This window comes from Acipenser ruthenus, unplaced genomic scaffold (assembly GCF_902713425.1).
Source record: "Acipenser ruthenus unplaced genomic scaffold, fAciRut3.2 maternal haplotype, whole genome shotgun sequence".
Classification (NCBI taxonomy): domain Eukaryota; kingdom Metazoa; phylum Chordata; class Actinopteri; order Acipenseriformes; family Acipenseridae; genus Acipenser; species Acipenser ruthenus.
This window is the reverse complement of record NW_026708221.1, coordinates 11,435-33,882: the sequence shown is the minus strand read 5'-3', so window position 1 is coordinate 33,882 and position 22,448 is coordinate 11,435. Positions and strand designations below refer to the sequence as shown.

The 22,448-nt window shown below is 45.2% G+C and overlaps 1 protein-coding gene across 1 annotated transcript; it reads right to left on the bottom strand.

Moving 5' to 3' along the window:
- Positions 1 to 3,429: 3,429 nt before the first annotated feature.
- LOC117395402 (ephrin-A5-like) lies at positions 3,430 to 21,758 on the bottom strand. Its single transcript, XM_033994267.3, has 5 exons — positions 21,363 to 21,758; positions 10,895 to 11,187; positions 6,163 to 6,234; positions 4,516 to 4,545; positions 3,430 to 4,287 (listed from the first exon to the last, which is right to left on the bottom strand). The coding sequence occupies exons 1-5, from the start codon at positions 21,479 to 21,481 to the stop codon at positions 4,169 to 4,171; spliced, it is 633 nt and encodes a 210-aa protein (XP_033850158.3). The 5' UTR covers positions 21,482 to 21,758; the 3' UTR covers positions 3,430 to 4,168.
- Between the last annotated feature and the right edge of the window lie 690 nt (positions 21,759 to 22,448).

The window sequence follows — 22,448 nt, the reverse complement described above, 5'->3', positions numbered from 1 at the left end:
CGGGAGAGAGTGATTGATATTTCTACATCCCGAACAGCGCTGCCATCGACAGCGGCAAATCGTTAGCGGAGACGTTTTAATCGGGCGTTTGTCGAGGGACCTCTGAAGGGATCGCTCCATCACTCCCGCAGCCGCGCTGTCTTTCACACACTCGTTAAAGGAACCGGCTGTTTCTGGTGACCAGCGGCAATCAATGAGAATTATTATAACCGTCCTGAGAGTAGCTATATCAAAGGTGTCAGCGATGCGCTTTCAGCTGGTTCATTATCTTCTCTGTGCTTTACTACACTGTGCTGTGCTTTTACCAGGGGGATACCACAGCAGTAAACTTTGAGAAGGGGGCTGGTTCATTATCTTCTCTGTGCTTTACTACACTGTGCTGTGCTTTTACCAGGGGGATACCACAGCAGTTAACTTTGAGAAGGGGGCTGGTTCATTATCTTCTCTGTGCTTTACTACACTGTGCTGTGCTTTTACCAGGGGGATACCACAGCAGTAAACTTTGAGAAGGGGGCTGGTTCATTATCTTCTCTGTGCTTCACTACACTGTGCTGTGCTTTTACCAGGGGGATACCACAGCAGTAAACTTTGAGAATGGGGCTGGTTCATTATCTTCTCTGTGCTTTACTACACTGTGCTGTGCTTTTACCAGGGGGATACCACAGCAGTAAACTTTGAGAAGGGGGCTGGTTCATTATCTTCTCTGTGCTTTACTACACTGTGCTGTGCTTTTACCAGGGGGATACCACAGCAGTAAACTTTGAGAAGGGGGCTGGTTCATTATCTTCTCTGTGCTTTACTACACTGTGCTGTGCTTTTACCAGGGGGATACCACAGCAGTAAACTTTGAGAAGGGGGCTGGTTCATTATCTTCTCTGTGCTTTACTGCACTGTGCTGTGCTCTGTCTCTCTCTCTCTCCTTTCTGCTTGATTCTATCTAGCATCTCTCCTTCCCAGACCTCCACACTCACTCCTTCCATCTCTCTCTTTTTAGTTTATCTTTTAGGTAGAGGTATAATACAGAGCAACCCTGACACTGTTGTTGCTGCAGCCTGTTTTTTTCTGAGCAGATCCTCATCCCTCCCTCCCTCCCTCTTTCCAGTGGAGCAGCGAAGCGTCCCATTTGCCCCCCGACCCCTGACCCCCGAATCAAGGAGCAAAGGGTCTGCATTCTTCCTCACAAGCCCACCTGCACTCCCTCCCTCCCTCCTTCCCTCCTTCCTTTTCTCTGACAGGCATTTGGGAATTTTTGAAGTTTAGTAACATTTTTCAAACCGCAAAAGACAGGCAGACAGAGGAGAACCGGGCTGAGAGACAAGGAGGGAGGAGAAGGGAAATGAGTGTGATCGGAGAGAGGGAGGGAGGGAGAGCAGGAGAGAGAGAGGAAGGAGAAAGGAGAGAGCAGGAGAATGGAGAGAGAGGGTGAGGAGAGAGAGGGGGTGAGGGAGAGGGAGAAGGAGACAGAGGGAGAGAGGAAGGAGGAAGGAGAAATGAGAGAGAGGGTGAGAGAGAGAGAGAGAGAGACAGACACTGGTGCTTTGCTGGGATCAAGTCTTCAAACAGACTTTCAAGCTGATCAGAATAGAAAACAAACAAAAATAATTAAAAATAACCACAATCTGGAACTCACCCATGCTTTAAGAAAATTACAAGCCAGCAAAAGCACCTGACAATTTAAACATGAAGAAAAAAATCAACATTTACTGCAAGAAATCTCAGAGAAAGAGAAAGGGAGGCTCTTCTACTCTCTGAACAGCCTCCCTCTGCTCTGTGCTGGTGGAGCAGAGAAAGAGAAAGGGAGGCTCTTCTACTCTCTGAACAGCCTCCCTCTGCTCTGTGCTGGTGGAGCAGAGAGAGAGAGAGAGAGAGAAAATATACAAATACACTTTTCGGACACAGGCAGGTTTTGGTAGTTGGTTTATTTGACACAGTTCACCCTCAGATAAAGAGGGAGTGTGTTTGAAAGAGTCAGAAATGGATTGCAAACATCTTCACAGAAGATAACAACAAGATCACTTCACTAAAATGTGAAGAACATAAATCAAAACACGCAACACAAAACCCAGGGATTTTCAGGAGGCTGGAGCAAAAACAGTTTGGAATTCTGTGCTACAATGCTTCCCTATGCTTTACCAGACCTCTCTGTGCTTTACAATGCTTCCCTATGCTTTACCAGACCTCTCTGTGCTTTACAATGCTTCCCTATGCTTTACCACACCTCTCTGTGCTTTACAATGCTTCCCTATGCTTTACCAGACCTCTCTGTGCTTTACAATGCTTCCCTATGCTTTACCAGACCTCTCTGTGCTTTACAATGCTTCCCTATGCTTTACCAGACCTCTCTGTGCTTTACAATGCTTCCCTGTGCTTTACCAGACCTCTCTGTGCTTTACAATGCTTCCCTATGCTTTACCAGACCTCTCTGTGCTTTACAATGCTTCCCTATGCTTTACCAGACCTCTCTGTGCTTTACAATGCTTCCCTATGCTTTACCAGACCTCTCTGTGCTTTACAATGCTTCCCTATGCTTTACCACACCTGGGATACCAAAGTAGAACACTTTGAGAAGGGGTCTGGCTTTTTTTGTTTGCTAAAAATGTGCTACAGATGACATGTGTTTTTCTAATATTTTGTCCAACCCCCCCTCCCCACAACCACAGTACACGTGGACGGGATTTGATTAAAAACTTAATGAATTCCAAACCCACCACAAAGCATTACAAACTGAAAAACGCAGACACACACGCACACACAAGCCAGACTGACATCCAACTAGAATTGACCATCTCTCTCTCTCTCTCTCAGGAACAGGGGTGTGCGTCTGCTTGCGTGTGTGTTGAAGGTTTGAATCTAATGACATCACAAAGGTCTTGTCGCGTTCCTGGCCAGTCACAGCCCGGGCTTCCCCTTCTCCCCTTCCTTCAGGGACAGTGTGAAAACACTGCAGCCCCTCACTCCAAACCAGTTTAGGTCGTGCGACTCTGGAGAATTGGTAGCCCCCCTGCACCCCCCCCCCCCAGTGTTTTATTTTGGCGTCAGGAGGGTAATAAACATTTTCCTTTCCTCCCACATTAGAGAGCGTTTTAAAAACCACACTGAGCTGATGTCTCTCTTTCTCTCTCTGTGTGGGGGTGTTCTACGGTGGCCCGTTCAGGGCCATTAAAATAAAATTAAACCCGTTACACAGCGTTCATTTCGCTCGCAATCTGAACAGGACGTCCTGACAGAATGCATCTCGCGGACTTGACAGAACAGACCCCTCCCTCCCTCCCTCCCTCCCTCCCTCCCTCAGGCACCTTTGGACATTAAGATAAGAGATCTCCGGTGTATGAGAGTCAATGCAAAGTCTACATAAACACTATGAAACACAAGTGTGTGTGTGTGTGTGTGTGTGAGTTAGTGTGCGTTTCTCCCTCTCTGTATCAGTCCCTGTGTCTGTGTGACTGAGTTAGTGTGTGTTTCTCCCTCTCTATCAGTCCCTGTGTGTGTGTGTGTGTGTGTGTGTGTGCGTGTGTGTGCGCCTCAGTGTGTTTCTCTTCTTCCCCAGCAGTGGAAGTCTCCTCTCGCATTCACTCACACAGCTCAGTAATGATGCGTTTGTGTCTGAAGGGACTGGTGTTAACTCTGTGCAGCTGTGTGTGTGTGTGTGTGCGTGTGTGCGCGTCAGTCCTATTCCCAGGAGATTGGGAAAGTATGATAAAACCAAACAGAGGAACAGCAATTAAAACTTGACCAGATTAAACCGACAATAAAAAAACGATAAGTAAAAAGAAAATACATGTTTCAGTGGAGAAGCATTTAGACACAGCTGTGTGTGTGTGTGTGTGTGTGTGTGTGTGCGCGGGTCAGTGCGCGCGTGCGTGTCAGTGTGCGTGCGTGCCAGCGTGCAGTGAATCAGGAATTTGTGGTCCGTCATTAGAATTCTCTCCTAAAAGAGAACAGCTGGATATTTTCTGTTTGTTCGTTTTTGTTTTTTTTTTGGCTGAAGACAGAAAGGACTTGCCTGTCCCTTTGTGTGATCAAATACTTTGCACTGAAAAAAGCCTTATAAAATGTATAGGGATACAGACAGTGTGCTAGACCCTGGCTTTGCTGGAAAACTATTCGTCTGTCTGTCACCCTTCTCTAAAGTGCTGTCCGGTTTGTGTTTGTCGTCGTTGGGTTTGCTTCAGTCTCTGAGGGGGAGGGGGAGGAGCAGGGAGACGCACACGCTCAGTAGGGACAGAGCGAGGAGGGTCTCGGGACTCTGGAGCAGGGAGGAGACTCCACTCTGGGGGGCCGTGGTCCCTGAAAAAGAGCGAGTTATTAGCTGATTATTTTAAATATGATCAGGAGGGAAATAAATATTCAGACAGTCGTCATCTCTTAGTAAAGAGAGGAGATACAGGGTGACACAGGGTGAGAGTGAGACGCACCGAGAACGAGAGGAATGGAGCGAGAGTGAGACACAGAGTGACACGCAGAGCGCGAGTCTCACTGTTAAGAGCCTCTTATCAATTAAGATTCCTTTCTTACCTGCTGGAACTTCCACTTGTGATCCTGCAGCTGCAACACAAAGAGAGGAGAGTCAGGAGAGCGCTGCTTACATACACCCTCGCCCCCTGCAGGATATACAAACACACTGCAGCACACTGAGCAGAGAAACCAACAGAGCAGAGAGCTATGTACATACACCCTCGCCCCCTGCAGGATATACAAACACACTGCAGCACACTGAGCAGAGAAACCAACAGAGCAGAGAGCTGTGTACATACACCCTCGCCCCCTGCAGGATATACAAACACACTGCAGCACACTGAGCAGAGAAACCAACAGAGCAGAGAGCTGTGTACATACACCCTCGCCCCCTGCAGGATATACAAACACACTGCAGCACACTGAGCAGAGAAACCAACAGAGCAGAGAGCTGTGTACATACACCCTCGCCCCCTGCAGGATATACAAACACACTGCAGTGCCTCAGCACAGCGCTGAAAACACAAAGCCTAGTCAAAAGATAATTCCTAACACAGACCGATCGCTCAGAGGAGAGACTCAGTTTCAAATTTAAAAGCTTTTAAATCAAACTGTTGAGAGAGAGAGAGAAAGAAAGGAGAGATTGAAAGAAAGGAACGAGGGAAACGAGAGAATGGCGTGAAAGGAGTAAGTCAAGCTGGAAGAATAAAAGACGAAAAAGACACTGAACATCAGAGAGGGCTCCACAAGATTACTGCCACAGGATTAGTCTCATTGTGAAAGGGAGAGATCAAGAGACAGGAGGGAGAGAAAGCGGGGAAAGGGGGAGAGAAGGGAAGCGAGGGAAGGAGAGGGGGAGACGGGGATAGATTTAGGGTGTAGGTGCCCTATAACTCACAGGGTTTGATACAGTCCTGTTATGTGAATACAGTGACAACAGTGCTGTGTTTTCAACAAGGGGGGATACCACAGCAGTAAACTTTGAGAAGGGGGCTGGTTCATTATCTTCTCTGTGCTTTACTACACTGTGCTGTGCTTTTACCAGGGGGATACCACAGCAGTAAACTTTGAGAAGGGGGCTGGTTCATTATCTTCTCTGTGCTTTACTACACTGTGCTGTGCTTTTACCAGGGGGATACCACAGCAGTAAACTTTGAGAAGGGGGCTGGTTCATTATCTTCTCTGTGCTTCACTACACTGTGCTGTGCTTTTACCAGGGGGATACCACAGCAGTAAACTTTGAGAAGGGGGGCTGGTTCATTATCTTCTCTGTGCTTTACTACACTGTGCTGTGCTTTTACCAGGGGGATACCACAGCAGTAAACTTTGAGAAGGGGGCTGGTTCATTATCTTCTCTGTGCTTTACTACACTGTGCTGTGCTTTTACCAGGGAGATACCACAGCAGTAAACTTTGAGAAGGGGGCTGGTTCATTATCTTCTCTGTGCTTTACTACACTGTGCTGTGCTTTTACCAGGGGGATACCACAGCAGTAAACTTTGAGAAGGGGGCTGGTTCATTATCTTCTCTGTGCTTTACTACACTGTGCTGTGCTTTTACCAGGGGGATACCACAGCAGTAAACTTTGAGAAGGGGGCTGGTTCATTATCTTCTCTGTGCTTTACTACACTGTGCTGTGCTTTTACCAGGGGGATACCACAGCAGTAAACTTTGAGAAGGGGGCTGGTTCATTGTCTTGCATGCTCACTTGTTTCACAACACACTGAGAGACGGAGACGCAGGCAGGGGCTGGCTGTGGGACTGTCCTCAAGCGGCAGAGCTGGAAAAAATAAAAAAATAACAGAACGATTCAGTTCAACCCAGTAAAGACCATAAGAAGTCTCCATTGCAATCTACTAGCTACTGGTCTGAGAGTGCAGCTCCCGCACTCACAAAGTCTATGAAGCTTTCCAGACATTTAAACCACAACGGGGTCTACCTAAACAGATCAATAGCAGGTTTTTGTCTGGGTCTTTTTTATTTTATTTAGATTTAATGACTCCTAAGTGTTCGGCGGTTTCCTCTGATCGAGTTCAGAGTACTTTCTCTTGCACTTTGTATGACAGACCTGAGAAATGCTCTCTGAATTTGATTAGAGGCAGCCACCGAACACTTAGCAAGCGTGCAGAACATTATTATACATCAAGATTTATCACGGTAACATGAAGCATCAGGGCTCAGCTCAGCACAGCACAGCCAGTCACAGCAACAGTGTAGCAATCCATTACAATGACATTAGAAAAGTTAAGCAAGTTAACTATGGTTGTATGATGCATTTACTCAGTTTTGGAAGTCTACACACACACACACACACACACACACACACACACACACACACACACACAGACACACACACACACACACACACACCAACGCACACTGACACACACACACACTCTAACACACACAGACACTGACACTAACGCACACACACAGACACTGACACTAACGCACACACAGACACTGACGCACACACACAGACACTGACACTAACACACACACTGACGCACAGACACTGACACTAACGTACACACACAGACACTGACGCACACACAGACAAACTAACATACTGACGCACACACTGACGCTCACACACTGACACACATACACCGACGCACACACACTGACACACACACCAACGCACACACTCACACACACACTGATGCACACACACTGACACACACATCAACGCACACACACACTCACACACACACTGATGCACACACACTCACACACACACTCACACACACACTCACACACACACCCTCACACACACACTGATGCACACACACTGATGCACACACACTCACACACACACTAACGCACACACATGGTATAAAGATTACTATATAAAAATTAAAAATAAAAACGTTTTAAATAAGCTCCCAGCATCTCCAGTCTGGTCTGGGTGAGACAGGATTATCACACAGTGCTGTCTGTGTCCTGTCTATCGTACTGAACCAAAGAGTCAGAGATCAGCAGAGATCAGTCAACCCAAACCGTGTCAGGAATCCAGACAGACAGGCTGCCCTCATTTATGCAAAGACGCTTTCTTTTATTTCTGTATGTCATCCTTTCTTTTCACTTTCTTTTCTCCGAGGAAGTGCAGGGCTGCGTGACTCTGGATCCGGAGACGAGTTTGTGAATGAATTCTCTGGGCAGGGGATTAGAGAGAGAGAGAGAGGGGGGGGGGGGAAGAGAGAGAAAGGAGGAGAGGGAGAGGAAGAGAGAGAGGGAGAGGGAGAAGGAGAGGGGGAGAGAGCAAGAGAGAGAGGGAGTGGGGGAGATCAAGAGAGAGGGAGTGGGGGAGAGAGCGAAAGAGAGAAAGAGAGAGGAAGAGGTGGGGGTAGAGAGAAAGGAGGAGAGGGAGAGGAAGAGAGAGGCAGAGGGAGAAAGAGGGGGAGAGAGCAAGAGAGAGAGAATAGGGGAGAGAGCGAAAGGAGAGAAAGAGAGAGAGAGAAAGAGAGGGGGAGAGAGAGAAAGGAGGAGAGGGAGAGAGAGGGAGAGGGAGAGGGGGAGAGAGCAAGAGAGAGAGAGAGAGAGAAGGGGAAGAGAGAAAGAGAGGGGGGAGAGAGAAAGGAGGAGAGGGAGAGGAAGAGAGAGAGTGAGGAGAGGGGGAGAGAGCAAGAGAGAGAAAGAGAGAGGGAGAGGTGGGGAAGGAGAGAGAGAGAGAGGGAGAGGTGGGGAAGGAGAGAGAGAGGTGGGGAAGGAGAGGGAGAGAGGAGTGGGGGAGAGAGCAAAAGAGACAGAGGAGGAGAGGGAGGGAGAGATAGATAGAGGGAGGGAAAGGGGGGAGAGAGAGGGAAGGAGGGAGAGAGACAGATTGACTAATTCTCAATACTCACACCAGCTCAGATAGCCCCCAGCCTTTTTTTTTTTTTTTTAATTTTTTTGAAGCGCTGTATTAAAAACAGGGATTACACACTTCATGCAGAATTGGGTAACCTAGCAACGGTTCAAACCCAAATACTCTAAGCGCTTTTTTAAATACAGAAAAAAAAACTGGAGGGGGGGAGAGAGGGGGGGGGGGTGAAATCCTAATGAAATCCTTGCTCGTAAAAAGGACAGCAAGCGACTGATTCTCCCAGCTTCTAATACAGCGAGCGAGAAGCCACTGAAAACAGCGGGGGCTGACAAACCTGCCACTTCACAGCACGGGTCACAAATGTGCAGTTAAGAAAGAAACACATGCTACAGCAAACATGCGCTCTACTCATCTGTGCTGGGGAGAGAGAGAGGGAGTGTAACAGAGAGAAAGGTAGAGAGAAGGGGAGATGGAGTGTGACGGAGGGAAGCAGAGGGTAGAGGAGGGGGGAGGAGGGGGGGGGGGTCGTGCTTGAGCAGAGAGTTGGGGAGAATCTCCTCTTGTTAAATATACTCAACTGGCCGTGAAAGACAAACCACGAGGGAGAGAGAGAGAGCGAGAGAGAGAGAGCGAGAGGAGAGAGAGAGAGCGAGAGGAGAGAGAGAGCGAGAGAGAGAGAGCGAGAGGAGAGAGAGAGAGAGAGAGCGAGAGAAAGAGAGAGAGAGAGAGCGAGAGAGAGCATTTCGTCTGTGTTTTTTTTTCCCTTTCGATTTAAAGACTTGCCAGCATGTTTAAGTGTTCGCTGGCTGCCTCTAATCCACTCGAGGGCGCGTTCTTTATGTGACAACAAAGAGTGCAGGAGAATGAAATCCACTCAAACACTTAGGAGACTGGAAAAGCACAGCAAAGTGTAATACAGCACAGTGACAGCACGGGAAAGCACTGTGAAGCACTGGGAGGTCTGGTAAAACACAGAGAGGTCTGGTAAAGCATAGGGAAGCATTGTAAAGCACAGAGAGGTCTGGTAAAGCATAGTGAAGTATTGTAAAGCACAGAGAGGTCTGGTAAAGCATAGGGAAGCATTGTAAAGCACAGAGAGGTGTGGTAAAGCATAGGGAAGCATTGTAAAGCACAGAGAGGTCTGGTAACGCATAGGGAAGCATTGTAATGCATATTTATAAAACACACACACTAGGATGAAATGCAGACTAAGGATAAATTCTTAAAGTTCTCCACCCCAGCGTTTTTCCTGCCATCGCTGATTCCTCCTTTACTGGAGAGATGGAGTGCATGAACGATGACTCACAGAGCACAGCTCTGAGAATCCTACCCGGAGGACCCAATTTACAAAGAGCAAACTAGAGAACAATACAACAACTACAACAATACAGAGAGGGGAAAGAGAGAGGAGAGAGAGAGGGGAGGAGCGAGGGGAGAGAGAGAGAGGGGAGGAGCGAGGGGAGAGGAGAGAGGGGAGGAGCGAGGGGAGAGGAGAGAGGAGAGAGAGAGGGGAAAGAGAGAGGAGAGAGAGAGGGGAGGAGCGAGGGGAGAGAGAGAGAGGGGAGGAGCGAGGGGAGAGGAGAGAGGGGAGGAGCGAGGGGAGAGGAGAGAGAGGAGAGAGAGAGGGGAGGAGCGAGGGGAAAGAGAGAGAGGGGAGGAGCGAGGGGAGAGAGAGAGAGGGGAGGAGTGAGGGGAGAGAGAGGGGAGGAGCGAGGGGAGAGAGAGAGAGGGGAGGAGCGAGGGGAGAGAGAGAAAAGGAAGGAGGAGAGAAGAGAAGATAAGGAGGTAGAGAATGAGCTGGGTTTAATAAAGACATAACCACACCCCCGTCGATCATTAGGAACCTCCCTGGGAACGAGGAAGCAGCCAACCCCAGCCAGCTATCCAGCGGCCTTTTCAATAATTGATGCACCGCTGAAATAATTAAACCATCTCCCTGTCTCTCTCTCTCTCCACTCAGCAACACAAAGAAATCCAATTAAGACGCTTCAGCCAGAGAGAAATTACACAACGAGCTCAGTTATCTTCAAGTGCAGGGAGACGTCTTCTCATGCCTTAATACAGAGACTGAGGGGAATAAGCTGTTATCAGCTCAGAAAGCACACTGACACACTGCAGCCACCCTCATTTACAACTGGAATTCAATTCAACAGAATGCTTTATTACACAATGCTTCCCTATGCTTTACCGTGCGTCTCTGTGTTTTACAATGCTTCCCTATGCTTTACCAGACCTTTCTGTGCTTTACAATGCTTCCCTATGCTTTACCAGACCTTTCTGTGCTTTACAATGCTTCCCTATGCTTTACCAGACCTCTCTGTGCTTTACAATGCTTCCCTATGCTTTACCAGACCTCTCTGTGCTTTACAATGCTTCCCTATGCTTTACCAGACCTTTCTGTGCTTTACAATGCTTCCCTATGCTTTACCAGACCTCTCTGTGCTTTACAATGCTTCCCTATGCTTTACCAGACCTCTCTGTGCTTTACAATGCTTCCCTATGCTTTACCAGACCTCTCTGTGCTTTACAATGCTTCCCTATGCTTTACCACACCTCTCTGTGCTTTACCATGCTGTCTTGTACTGTAACTATTAGAAGCTCTAAGGGCAGGTGTTTCAGAGACGGTTGGACTCACAGATGTAGTAGTAGTCCTGCCCCTGCCGGAACTCGAACCCGAGTGAGAAGGGGGTGTAGAGCTGGATCTTCTCGGAGAAGCGGACCGGGCCGAAGGGGGCGTGGGGGCGGTTACACTCCCAGCGTTTGACCGCCCCGGGGGTCTCGAAACAGCCCTGGTACCCCTCGAAACTGACCAGGTAGAGCGCAAAGGATTCTGTCTGCGTCTCGGGGACAGAGTCGGGGTAGTGAGGACAGAACACATCTAGATAGTCATTGATATGCACCTGAACTGCATAGTCCCCTCTCCGCAACCTGGAGAGAGAGACAGAGACAGAGACAGAGACAGAGAGAGAGAGAGAGAGAGAGAGAGAGAGAGAGAGAGAGAGAGAGAGAGAGAGAGAGAGAGAGAGAGAGAGAGAGAGAGAGAGAGAGAGAGAGAGAGAGAGAGAGAGAGAATCAATAATCACACTCAGGTTATCACAGGAGACACAGAGACATGGGGAGCCAATCAATAATCGCATGAATCGTATTTTGTCACACTTGTACTCGCTAGAACCAAAGGCATTGTATTTAGGAGGCATCAGTGTGGAGTAGTGGTTAGGGGCTCTGGACTCTTGACCGGAGGGTCGTGGGTTCAATCCCAGGTGGGGGACACTGCTGCTGTACCTTTGAGCAAGGTACTTTACCTAGATTGCTCCAGTAAAAACCCAACTGTATAAATGGGGAATTGTATGTAAAAATAATGTGATATCTTGTAACAATTATAAGTCGCCCTGGCTAAGAGCGTCTGCTAAGAAATAAATAATAATAATAATTTATCTTGCTCTTAATTGTATTACTTGTACTGTGATTCTTGAAATGTATTTTTGTTTACGACTGTAAGTCGCCCTGGATAAGGACGTCTGCTAAGAAATAAATAATAATTATAATAATAATAATAATAATAATAATAATAATAATAATAATAATAATAATGGCAGTCAATGATATTGCATGAGACACGGAGAGAGGGAGGGGCAGCATCATTGTGCTCAGGGTTTGTGTTCGGTGTCTGTGAGGGGGAGACAGGGAGGAGGCTGATGCACTCTGCATGACAATGCTGCAGCACGACAGCTAGCGTTTCAGAAAAGAGAGAAGAGAAAAAACACAGAGAAAGAGGTCTCGCAGCACTCAGGAAAGAGCGAACACTCTCCCAGTGTGAACACAGCACCGCAAACACAAGCAAGCCAGAGACGGAATCACTCTCCCAGTGTGAACACAGCACCGCAGAGAGGAAGTGAGGAAGAATGAGGAAGAGAGTGAGAGACACTCTCTCTCTCTCTCTGAAAAACAAGTCTGTACCAGACCATCGCTTGGAGGGTGAAAAACAGGTTTCACAAAACTGACAAGCGATCACACACACACACACACACAGTCTGCAAAGCGACTCCAGTTCCATTTTCATCCATTTGCAATTCCAATGCTTTCAAAAACCGATTCCTTCAAAAGGAATTTGGAATGGATTTAAAAAAAAAAAAAAACGCGACTTCATTTGCTGCTGCTGTTACCGACAGCAAAGCGATGCAGAGACATGCAGCAGTCATTTCGACCGTTTGAGTATTTTCAATTTTAAAATGACTCCGCGTGTCTGAAAGTTAAGCGGTTGTCCGTTTATCACTTTTTCTAAATACGCGTATTAAATACTCTGACGGCGTTTGAAAGGCAGGATCGCAAAAAGAACCGCCAATGACGTCATTTTGAATTCCTTTCACAATACACGTTTTTATTTTGAATATAAAACCTACAATATTCTATTTGATTTTTATATACAAGCCTGTTGTTATCAGTAGGAGAAACATTGCGGTCAGAAAACTGCAGACCGCAAGAGAAAACACTCGCTTCTTCCGTTATTAAAATTAAAAACGACTCGCGTTTTTTACAGTTTTGTATGCGCGCATACTATTATTATTATTATTATTATTATTATTATTATTATTATTATTATTATTATTATTTATTTCTTAGCAGACGCCCTAAGAAATAAATAATAATACCCCCTCGCATACCCGAAGTAGTGCTGTGTATGTGCTGTATATAAAACTCAAACCCGTTTATAATTAATTGTTCATTTTAAATACGGAGTTTCGGCCGTGCAGGTGTTTGATAGGACGTGCTTGAATGAGTCGTATCCGACAGTTTGTTGTTCATTTTAATATTTATACTGTTTAAAATGTAACCGTCATAAAGACTGCCTGCGGCGGTTTCGGGTATCAAAAAAACGTGGTGCAAGTTTCTTAAATTAAAAACACAAACGCTTGCAACAAACAAAGCATTCTTTGACACCTTGTACATGCGGCCACGCCCTAATTTGCACCAACTACATAATTGGAGAAGAGACACACCTGTGATTGCTGGCGGGGACAGATTTAACCCTATCCTTGCCAAACTTACATGCCAACACCCACACACACACATTGCTTACAGCCCACACTCGTTTTGAAAGAATGCTGCGCACTGCAGTTTTGAGCAACGACGTGTTGGGATGAATTTAAAGGGAATGGGAGTTTTAAAAAAAAAAGGGGGAATTGGAGACGGATATTGATCCCCAAACCTGATCACTGCGCGCGCGAGGCTCCTGTGAGATCACGTGATCGTGCAACAACCACTTGGGGATCCGATGAACTGCGGGGTGACCTTGGGTCACAATATCAGTGATACTTAGCTCTATTATGCTGCATCGTTATTGCTAATTAGTCCTTTAGCAGACGCTTTGATCCAATGGAGACTAGGGGGGGTGCGCTATGCATCATCAACAGAGTCACTTCTAGTAGGACCTCGTTTGTTTTACGTCTCATCTGAAGGACGGAGCACAAGGAGGTGAAGTGCTCAGGGTCACACGCACACACTCAGTGGCTGAGCCGGGATTTGAACCCGGATCCTGCCCGTTACACTGGGATGAATAATTCTCAGTTTGTAAGGCTTCCTTTCGGTTAGTGACGCACTTCCTTGGTCACCCGACGTTGTTTCCAGTCAGCTGTTCTGCCCTAGGACTATAAAACACCAAAATAAAAAAAATTACAAGACCTATTAAATTTAAACGCTGTTGGTTTGCCAGGATTATAGAAATGCTTTACCATGCCTCTCAGTGCTTTACAAAAATGAAAAATAAAACCTATTAGAGGGAGTTAAAGCCTCCGACCTTGTTTTGCACGTTTATTCTGTGGAATATGCAAATACTGGTACAGAAATATGTTCAGGCATTAGCACAAAATAAACCAGGAAGATTAACAAGCGAGGGTTGTGTTCTCTGTAAGTAACAGTCGATATATTTTCTTCACTCTGATCCCTTGGATCAGAAACAAACAGTTTTTTTCCCACCAAGACGAGGTCATTTGATTCAATCAGAACTGAACTTCACTTCATTTCTCTTATTTGTTTATTTAGCAAGTCGACACCTAGTAGTGACTCAGAACTTTAACAACAAACTCTCTGCCTGCCAGAAATGTTCCTGGGACAAGCGTGGGCAAGTTACCAAAACTGATAAGAAAAACAACTGCACACCAACAATGAAAAGCACTGGTATGCAACACTGCCTCCCTCCCTCCCTCCTCAGCTCCACTAGAGCCACACTGCTTCCCTCCCAGTCCCTCCTCAGCTCCACTAGAGCCACACTGCCTCCCTCCCTCCCAGTCCCTCCTCAGCTCCACTAGAGCCACACTGCTTCCCTCCCTCCCAGTCCCTCCTCAGCTCCACTAGAGCCACACTGCCTCCCTCCCTCCCAGTCCCTCCTCAGCTCCACTAGAGCCACACTGCTTCCCTCCCTCCCAGTCCCTCCTCAGCTCCACTAGAGCCACACTGCTTCCCTCCCTCCCAGTCCCTCCTCAGCTCCACTAGAGCCACACTGCCTCCCTCCCTCCCAGTCCCTCCTCAGCTCCACTAGAGCCACACTGCCTCCCTCCCTCCGAGTCCCTCCTCAGCTCCACTAGAGCCACACTGCTTCCCTCCCTCCCAGTCCCTCCTCAGCTCCACTAGAGCCACACTGCTTCCCTCCCTCCCAGTCCCTCCTCAGCTCCACTAGAGCCACACTGCTTCCCTCCCTCGCAGTCCCTCCTCAGCTCAAACCACTAGAGCCACACTGCCTCCCAGTCCCTACTCAGCTCTAACCACTACACTGCCTCCCTCCCTCCCAGTCCCTCCTCAGCTCAATGCCTTTCATCAGATTTTTCACAAGTGCTCACAGCTATTTTTAGCACTGCAATGTTTCACATGTCCATGTTACATAGAGAGAGAGAGAGAGAGGAGAGAGGAGAGAGAGAGAGAGAGGAGAGAGAGTTCTATCTCAGAGCCAGTGAGCGTGAAAGTGGTTAAATAAACATTGATCAGTCCCCATTAGTGTCAGACCGCTGGACCAGAATTTTATCAAAGTGCTGTTTGCTTAACACATCCCCCCCCCCTGCCCCCTGGATCATACAGAATCAAAACTGCCCTGATCGAGCTCTGTCACGGAAAGAGAGGGGAGGGGAGGGGGGGAGAGAGAGAGAGAGAGAGAGAGAGAGAGAGAGAGAGAGAGAGAGAGAGAGAGAGAGAGAGAGAGAGAGAGAGACTCTGCATAAGGACCACAACTTGGGAGGAGAGGAAATGTATTACTTGTAACCACTGTATTATTTATTATATATATATTTAAATTATTTTCATTATTATTATTATTATTATTATTATTATTATTATTATTATTATTATTATTATTATTATTATTATTATTATTTTTTATCATTAACAGTACAGTTTTTTCTTTTGTTCTTTAATTTGTTTGTTTGTTTATGACAGATTATATATATGATGCAATGTGTGTGTGTGTATAAATCACACACACTCACACACACACACACACACAATCTAACCCTTTCTCTCTCTGTCTCAAGTGATCTGGGTTTTCTGCTTCAGTCTTTGAACTTTTCACCCTTTTCTTTGGCCAGGCTCCTACTTAATATTTGTTTTCATTAGATATTTAACAAAAAACACACACCCTGGAGATATTTTGACTGGACAGCGTGTTCTGACTACCTGAGGGACCCCAGTTCTGCAATATCAACTCCTGGGATCGCAAAAAACCTACTGGAAGCCATAACAGCAGTACAGTATTTCATGCTACATTTCCAAATGTCACATTGTTGGCAGTTTTTCGTTCAGTATATGGAAAACTAAGCGGTATGTAATTCAGTATATTAATGTAACATTATTCAGCAGGTTTCATTCGACTTTCTGATGCATTTTTCTACTCTGATGCATTATGAGCATTCCTCAAAGCCTCCACTAGTGTTTTCTACTATTATAACAACCTTGACTTGCATGAAGAAGGAAACACATTGAGTGAAATCGCTCGCATCACTTGATTTTCAAGGTGTGGTATCTGAAGCACAATCAACAAGTACAGAGAAACATCATCTGTAATTAACAAACCCAGGACTGGAAGACCCGAAAAGCTGTCTAACAAGGCTGAGCGATACCTGAAGATAATATCCTGAAGGAATAGAAAGAAGACAAGCGTTGAATTGACAACAGAACTGGCAGAAGGGACAGGTGTCGCTGTCCGTCCATCAACAGTATGAAGATCACTCTTGAAATCAGGACTTGAAGGATGTGTTGCAGTAAGAACACCTCTGTTAAGAAAGGGGAACCAGACTAAAAGGATAAAATATGCACAAGAACACAGAAACTGGACTGTGGAACAAGGGTCAAAGGTGCTTTGGACTGTTGATGGATGGACAAAGACACCTGTGCCTTCTGCCAGTCCTGTTGTCAATTCAACGCTTGTCTTCTTTCTATTCCTTCAGGATATTATCTTCAGGTATCGCTCAGCCTTGTTAGACAGCTTTTCGGGTACCACACCTTGAAAATCGAGTGATGCGAGCGATTTCACTCAATGTGTTTCCTTCTTCATGCAAGTCAAGGTTGTTATAATAGTAGAAAACACTAGTGGAGGCTTTGAGGAATGCTCATAATGCATCAGAGTAGAAAAATGAAACATGTCTAAGACTTTTGCACAGCAGTAGATAGAGATAGGATATAGATAGATAGATAGATAGATAGATAGATAGATAGAGAGATAGAGAGATAGAGAGATAGAGAGATAGAGAGATAATTAAAAACAGCACCCAGCTCTCTATATCCAAGGACAATCCAACAGGACCCTCATCAATCACTAGAAATACTTCATGAAGTAATCGATCAACTGAAAGCTCACTGTTTGAATAATTCAATCAAGTGACAGGATGATCGTCAGCACTATTAGTTATAGTTATATTCAGCCCTATATAGTTCTTATGTATTGTTATTTTTAGACGGAATTCACCGGCCTAACCAGAAATGACAGAATTCAACGCAGATCGCATCCACCTGTTCCTTGCTTTTAAAGCGCATCGTTTCTATACATAGCGGGGGCGTGTCTGCTGTCTTTTTAAATGCGTCTAATATTGTCAAACAAAAACATTTTCGAGATGATGCAATGGAATTAAAATCTTAAACACGCCGAGTTGCAAGGTGCGGGTTTGGCGGAGACGCCAGATCACGCCCGCACTGCTGCCGGCCGGTTTGTCAAAACGGAATGCGGATAACAGCGATCCGGATTTGATATTTTGTGATCGACACTCCTTATATATACAGGAACAGGAATCTTATTGCGTCACGTTGTATTATCGATCATTTTCTATTTAGTCTGGCGAGTTTTCCATTGAACACCAACGTTTCTGTTTCACATTGGGGTGTTTTTAAATTACAAAAAACTAAGGCGCGGGTATAATTCCGCGCCCGTTGTATTCAGAACAATTTGAATATGTGTTGCATTTATTAATAATTTCACTACTACCCAGTAAATCTTGCTATGACGGCTATTACACCCCCTGCCTTTTCTATTGAGGCGACTGGAAGATATTTTCAGATCTAATTATCTTGTAGGGAGTGCTATACCAGCTGCATCTTAACAGCTTCAAGACGTTTCAGTAAAACATATGAACAGTAAAACACACACACACAACACCCTTACACACACACACACACACAACACCCTTACACACACACACACACACACACACACCACCCTTACACACACACAACACCCTTACACACAACACAACACCCTTACACACACACGCACACACACACACACAACACCCTTACACACACACACACACACACACAACACCCTTACACACACACACCACCCTTACACACACAACACCCTTACACACACACACACACACACACAACACAACACCCTTACACACACACACACACACCACCCACACACACACACACACCACCCTTACACACACACACACACACACCACCCTTACACACACACACACACACAACACCCTTACACACACACACACACACACACACACACACACCACCCTTACACACACACACACACACACACACCACCCTTACACACACACACACACACACACACCCTTACACACACACACACACACACACACACACAAAATATATTTAAATACAATGAAGGAAGGCAATTGATAAACTCAATTTTAATAATTAGCTATACAACCAATGTTGGGATCAATTCCTTTTAAAAATCAATTCTCGTTCCCTTTTAATCAATTCCGACACGTCATCGCTGATCAGAATTGCAGTGGAGCAGCGTTCTGTTAAAATGAGCTTCTCATTCTGAGCGTGACTTCAATCGAAGCCGCTGTTTGTGAGTCGATTAAACTGCTGAACAATCACAGAGATTATTACGACTCTAAAATATCCATTCCGATTCCTCCGAAGGAACTGGAATTGGGAATTGATTTTAAAAGGGACTGGGAATTGAAAAAAACAGGACTGTAGCCCGACCCCCGGCTACATCAGTCTACCTGTGTATTTCTCTGTACTGATAGATAGATAGATAGATAGATAGATAGATAGATAGATAGATAGATAGATAGATAGATAGATAGATATAGAATTATTCATATTATTATTATTATATTATTATTAATAATAATAATGATGATGTAAGATTATTTTTGTTATTGTTTAGGATTATTAAGTATTTTAAAATTAGGTTAACATTTATATTTACAAAATTAACAATTAATGTAAAACAGCATTAATAAGATATTATGAATAATAAAGGAAAATACTTACTGTTAAAAGGCTAGCAAGTAAGTTGGTTAAACTCTCCTGGCAGCATTAAACTTGCTGTGCAGTATTGCTTGAATAGTGTGTGCGTGTTTGCCTTCTAATTGTTTGTATAAAGTTATTTAAAGGTTTTGTATTGATAAGCTTTATTGACAACACCAGGAAGAGTGGGTAAGGGGTGGCAGTTGTTGACATCGTGTGAGCTGTTTTAAATAAAACTGTTGGATTGTAATGTGTCTGCATCTAATTGAGTTGTTGATATTAGAGTCATTTGTTCACTACATCCGAACCCAAATATTACAATAATAATAATAATAATAATAATAATAATAATAATAATTTCAAACATATATGACCATGTAGAACAGAAAAAATACCACATATATACACAACAGCGAAATCTAATCATAAATACTGCGCCCGCACACACACACACACACACACACACACACAGAGATACAGAGCCCATTATTTTGCTAATCATTAATAGGGTATTGATAATAAAATCAGATATGAACTTCACACCTTGCACAAACAAATCAGTTTCCCGACTTACTGCAAACTTGTAACTTTCTACAATCTAAACACCACCCAAGGCGACAGCTCTGCGTAAACGTGTGCATGATATCGAGGACGTACTGCACCGCGCTGTCTGCTTTCAATTTGCCCTTCCAGTGGTGTTACAGCGCCAGAGAGATGGACAGACGAGAGCGGCTCTCTCCACACGCTAAATAAACCCGCATTACACTGCTGTCCAAACCCTCCTGCACTGCTTCGCATATAACTCACTTTTCCCCATCTCAGAAGCATGCATTTCCAGTCTGCTGAATTCACTGCCATAAAAAAACGTGTATCCTTTAATCAAACAAACTCCCTGCAGCGGATTTCTGCTAAACTGTATCGTTCTATGTTTTTTTGTTTTTTTTTTATGGAAACAATAAGATAGATTTCTGGCTAAGCAGCCTGCCAGGCGGAAGCGGTGCTTTGAGAAACTGGCCCCAGGTTTCAGTTTGTGGTCGACGGCGAATCGTTCTCTAGCACGCCGCTCCAGATGTTGAGCCTGCGGGCAGAGAGATTTGTTGCCCACCTCCCCTCCCCACCCTGCTCCCCCGAAAAGAAAAACGAGGCCCTTCTCTTTCTGTAGTTTTGCGTTTTACGAAAATGCAATCCTGCGCGAATCTGACTTGTAAAAGTGAGCTGCATATCAGTCGCTGATGGTAGAATTGCACCGTGTTTTTTAAGTTTGCTATCTATGTATCTAGTTTATGAATAAGAACAGAAAATAGGAGGCACTTTTTTTACACAGAGAATTGTGAGGGTCTGGAACCAACTCCCCAGTAATGTTGTTGAAGCTGACACCCTGGGATCCTTCAAGAAGCTGCTTGATGAGATTCTGGGATCAATAAGCTACTAACAACCAAACGAGCAAGATGGGCTGAATGGGGCCTCCTCTCGTTTAGAAACTTTCTTATGTTCTTATACGTTTGTTTTTTCAAAGTTATGTCAGGGCACCTTCACCAACGCCATAAAGTTCATGATAGTTCGCTTTGCATCCCGCTGCACAAAAGTGACAAGATACAGAAAGCCCATTGAAAGCGAAGCATTTGAGTATGTTCACATTGTTTAAACGGATTTGAAGGTTTGCAGAAGGATGCGAAACAGAGAGCAAAAGGTTTTGCGAAGTAAATAAATATGATTTTAACATTACGCATGTTAACGCAAAACACTTTCGTTCGTGTAAACGGATTGCAGGAAGCGGATATCGCCGTCAGTCGCTGCGTGTACAACTGTACCGTGTTTCGAAGATTCCTGACCGTGTATCTCATTAATAAAGCATAGGGTTTGGTTTCTTCAAATTTATGGCAGGACAACTTCTCGAACTCCAGAGAGTTCACACAAAGAGTTTTAGTACAAAAAACGTGATAATGCTAATACTAATAAATAATAAAAATACTAATAATATGTGTTTAGTTCTAGGTTTAGGGAAATGGAAACGCTAACCCCAGACTGAAAGGTCGTAAAACTGAAAGTTTCCAGAAGACATTGTTTCTGCTAAACTTTTTAAAGAACTGGGCGACTTTGTCTATGGTTATGAAACGGGTTGTGTGAATTTGGGGGTGCAGAGGTTGCGCCCCCCCATTATCAGGGTAGTGCAGTTATGAACGAGATTCTGCAACTCTGGGAAGTCAGAAGAAAGTTACAGGGAGCGAGAGCTGGAAGGCAGAAACACTTCATCAAAACCAAAATTTAAAAGCAAAACACACTGAAAAGGCGCCCCCCCGCCTTTGTGTGTGATTAAAAACAGAAGCGCGTTATTTTTTAATTATTTAATTATCTAATCATTGATAATGTTTTCTTACGTCGGATTGGTGCTGTTCCAGTGTATCGTCTGTCTCGCCCCGACCACTTGGCCAACTTCTTCCAGGACTAAAAAAATCAACCGAATTAGCGAGGTTCCAGACACCGACTCCCACCGCATCTCGCCTCCCGTCCTCCGTGCGTCTGACCCGGGTAAGTGTGCGGGTAGGGGACGCTGGTGTGTTTATCCAGGTACTCGGTGGAGTTAAGATCAGGTACGGCGGAGTTAATCGCGTTTACTGTAAAATGCTGATTCTGGATTTCTGTCCTTTTTTTTCTCTCGCTGTTCTTCAAAGGTGCTTGGAAAATAACACCGGAGGTTGGAGATGTAACCCGACCCGCACAGAACTTCAAGAAGGGGGGGCAGTTTGGAACTGGAAAGGTAGGAGGGGTGGGGATCCGATAGGGAGGGGCTCGCCAAACTTTTAACCAATTGCAACACAAGGAGAGGAAAATCACCGATTTGCAAAAACTTTTGTGTGTGTGTGTGTGTGTGTGTGTGTGTGTGTGGTTGTTGTTAACTATTTAGTCTCTGACTTTTTTTTTAACAAACTAAAAATTATATTATGGTCTTGAAAGAGCAAGAACCAGCTATTTTAACGTTTCCTAAGCATAGCAAAATGTAGTAAAGCACAGAGAGGTCTGGTAAAGCATAGGGAAGCATTGTAAAGCACAGAGAGGTCTGGTAAAGCATAGGGAAGCATTGTAAAGCACAGAGAGGTCTGGTAAAGCATAGGGAAGCATTGTAAAGCACAGAGGGATGGTAAAGCATAGGGAAGCATTGTAAAGCACAGAGAGGTCTGGTAAAGCATAGGGAAGCATTGTAAAGCACAGAGAGGCGTGGTAAAGCATAGGGAAGCATTGTAAAGCACAGAGAGGTATGGTAAAGCATAGGGAAGCATTGTAAAGCACAGAGAGGTCTGGTAAAGCATAGGGGAGCATTGTAAAGCACAGAGAGGTCTGGTAAAGCATAGGGAAGCATTGTAAAGCACAGAGAGGTCTGGTAAAGCATAGGGAAGCATTGTAAAGCACAGAGAGGCGTGGTAAAGCATATGGAAGCATTGTAAAGCACAGAGAGGCGTGGTAAA

Coding starts and splice junctions, on each gene's coding strand:
- LOC117395402 (XM_033994267.3), bottom strand. CDS start 21,481: ATGCGGTGGGAGTCGGTGTCTGGAACCTCGCTAATTCGGTTGATTTTT. Junction 11,188..21,362: donor TGGAACAGCACCAATCCGAC/GTAAGAAAACAT, acceptor CTCTCTCTCCAG/GTTGCGGAGAGGGGACTATG. Junction 6,235..10,894: donor GCAGGACTACTACTACATCT/GTGAGTCCAACC, acceptor TATTTTTTCCAG/CTCTGCCGCTTGAGGACAGT.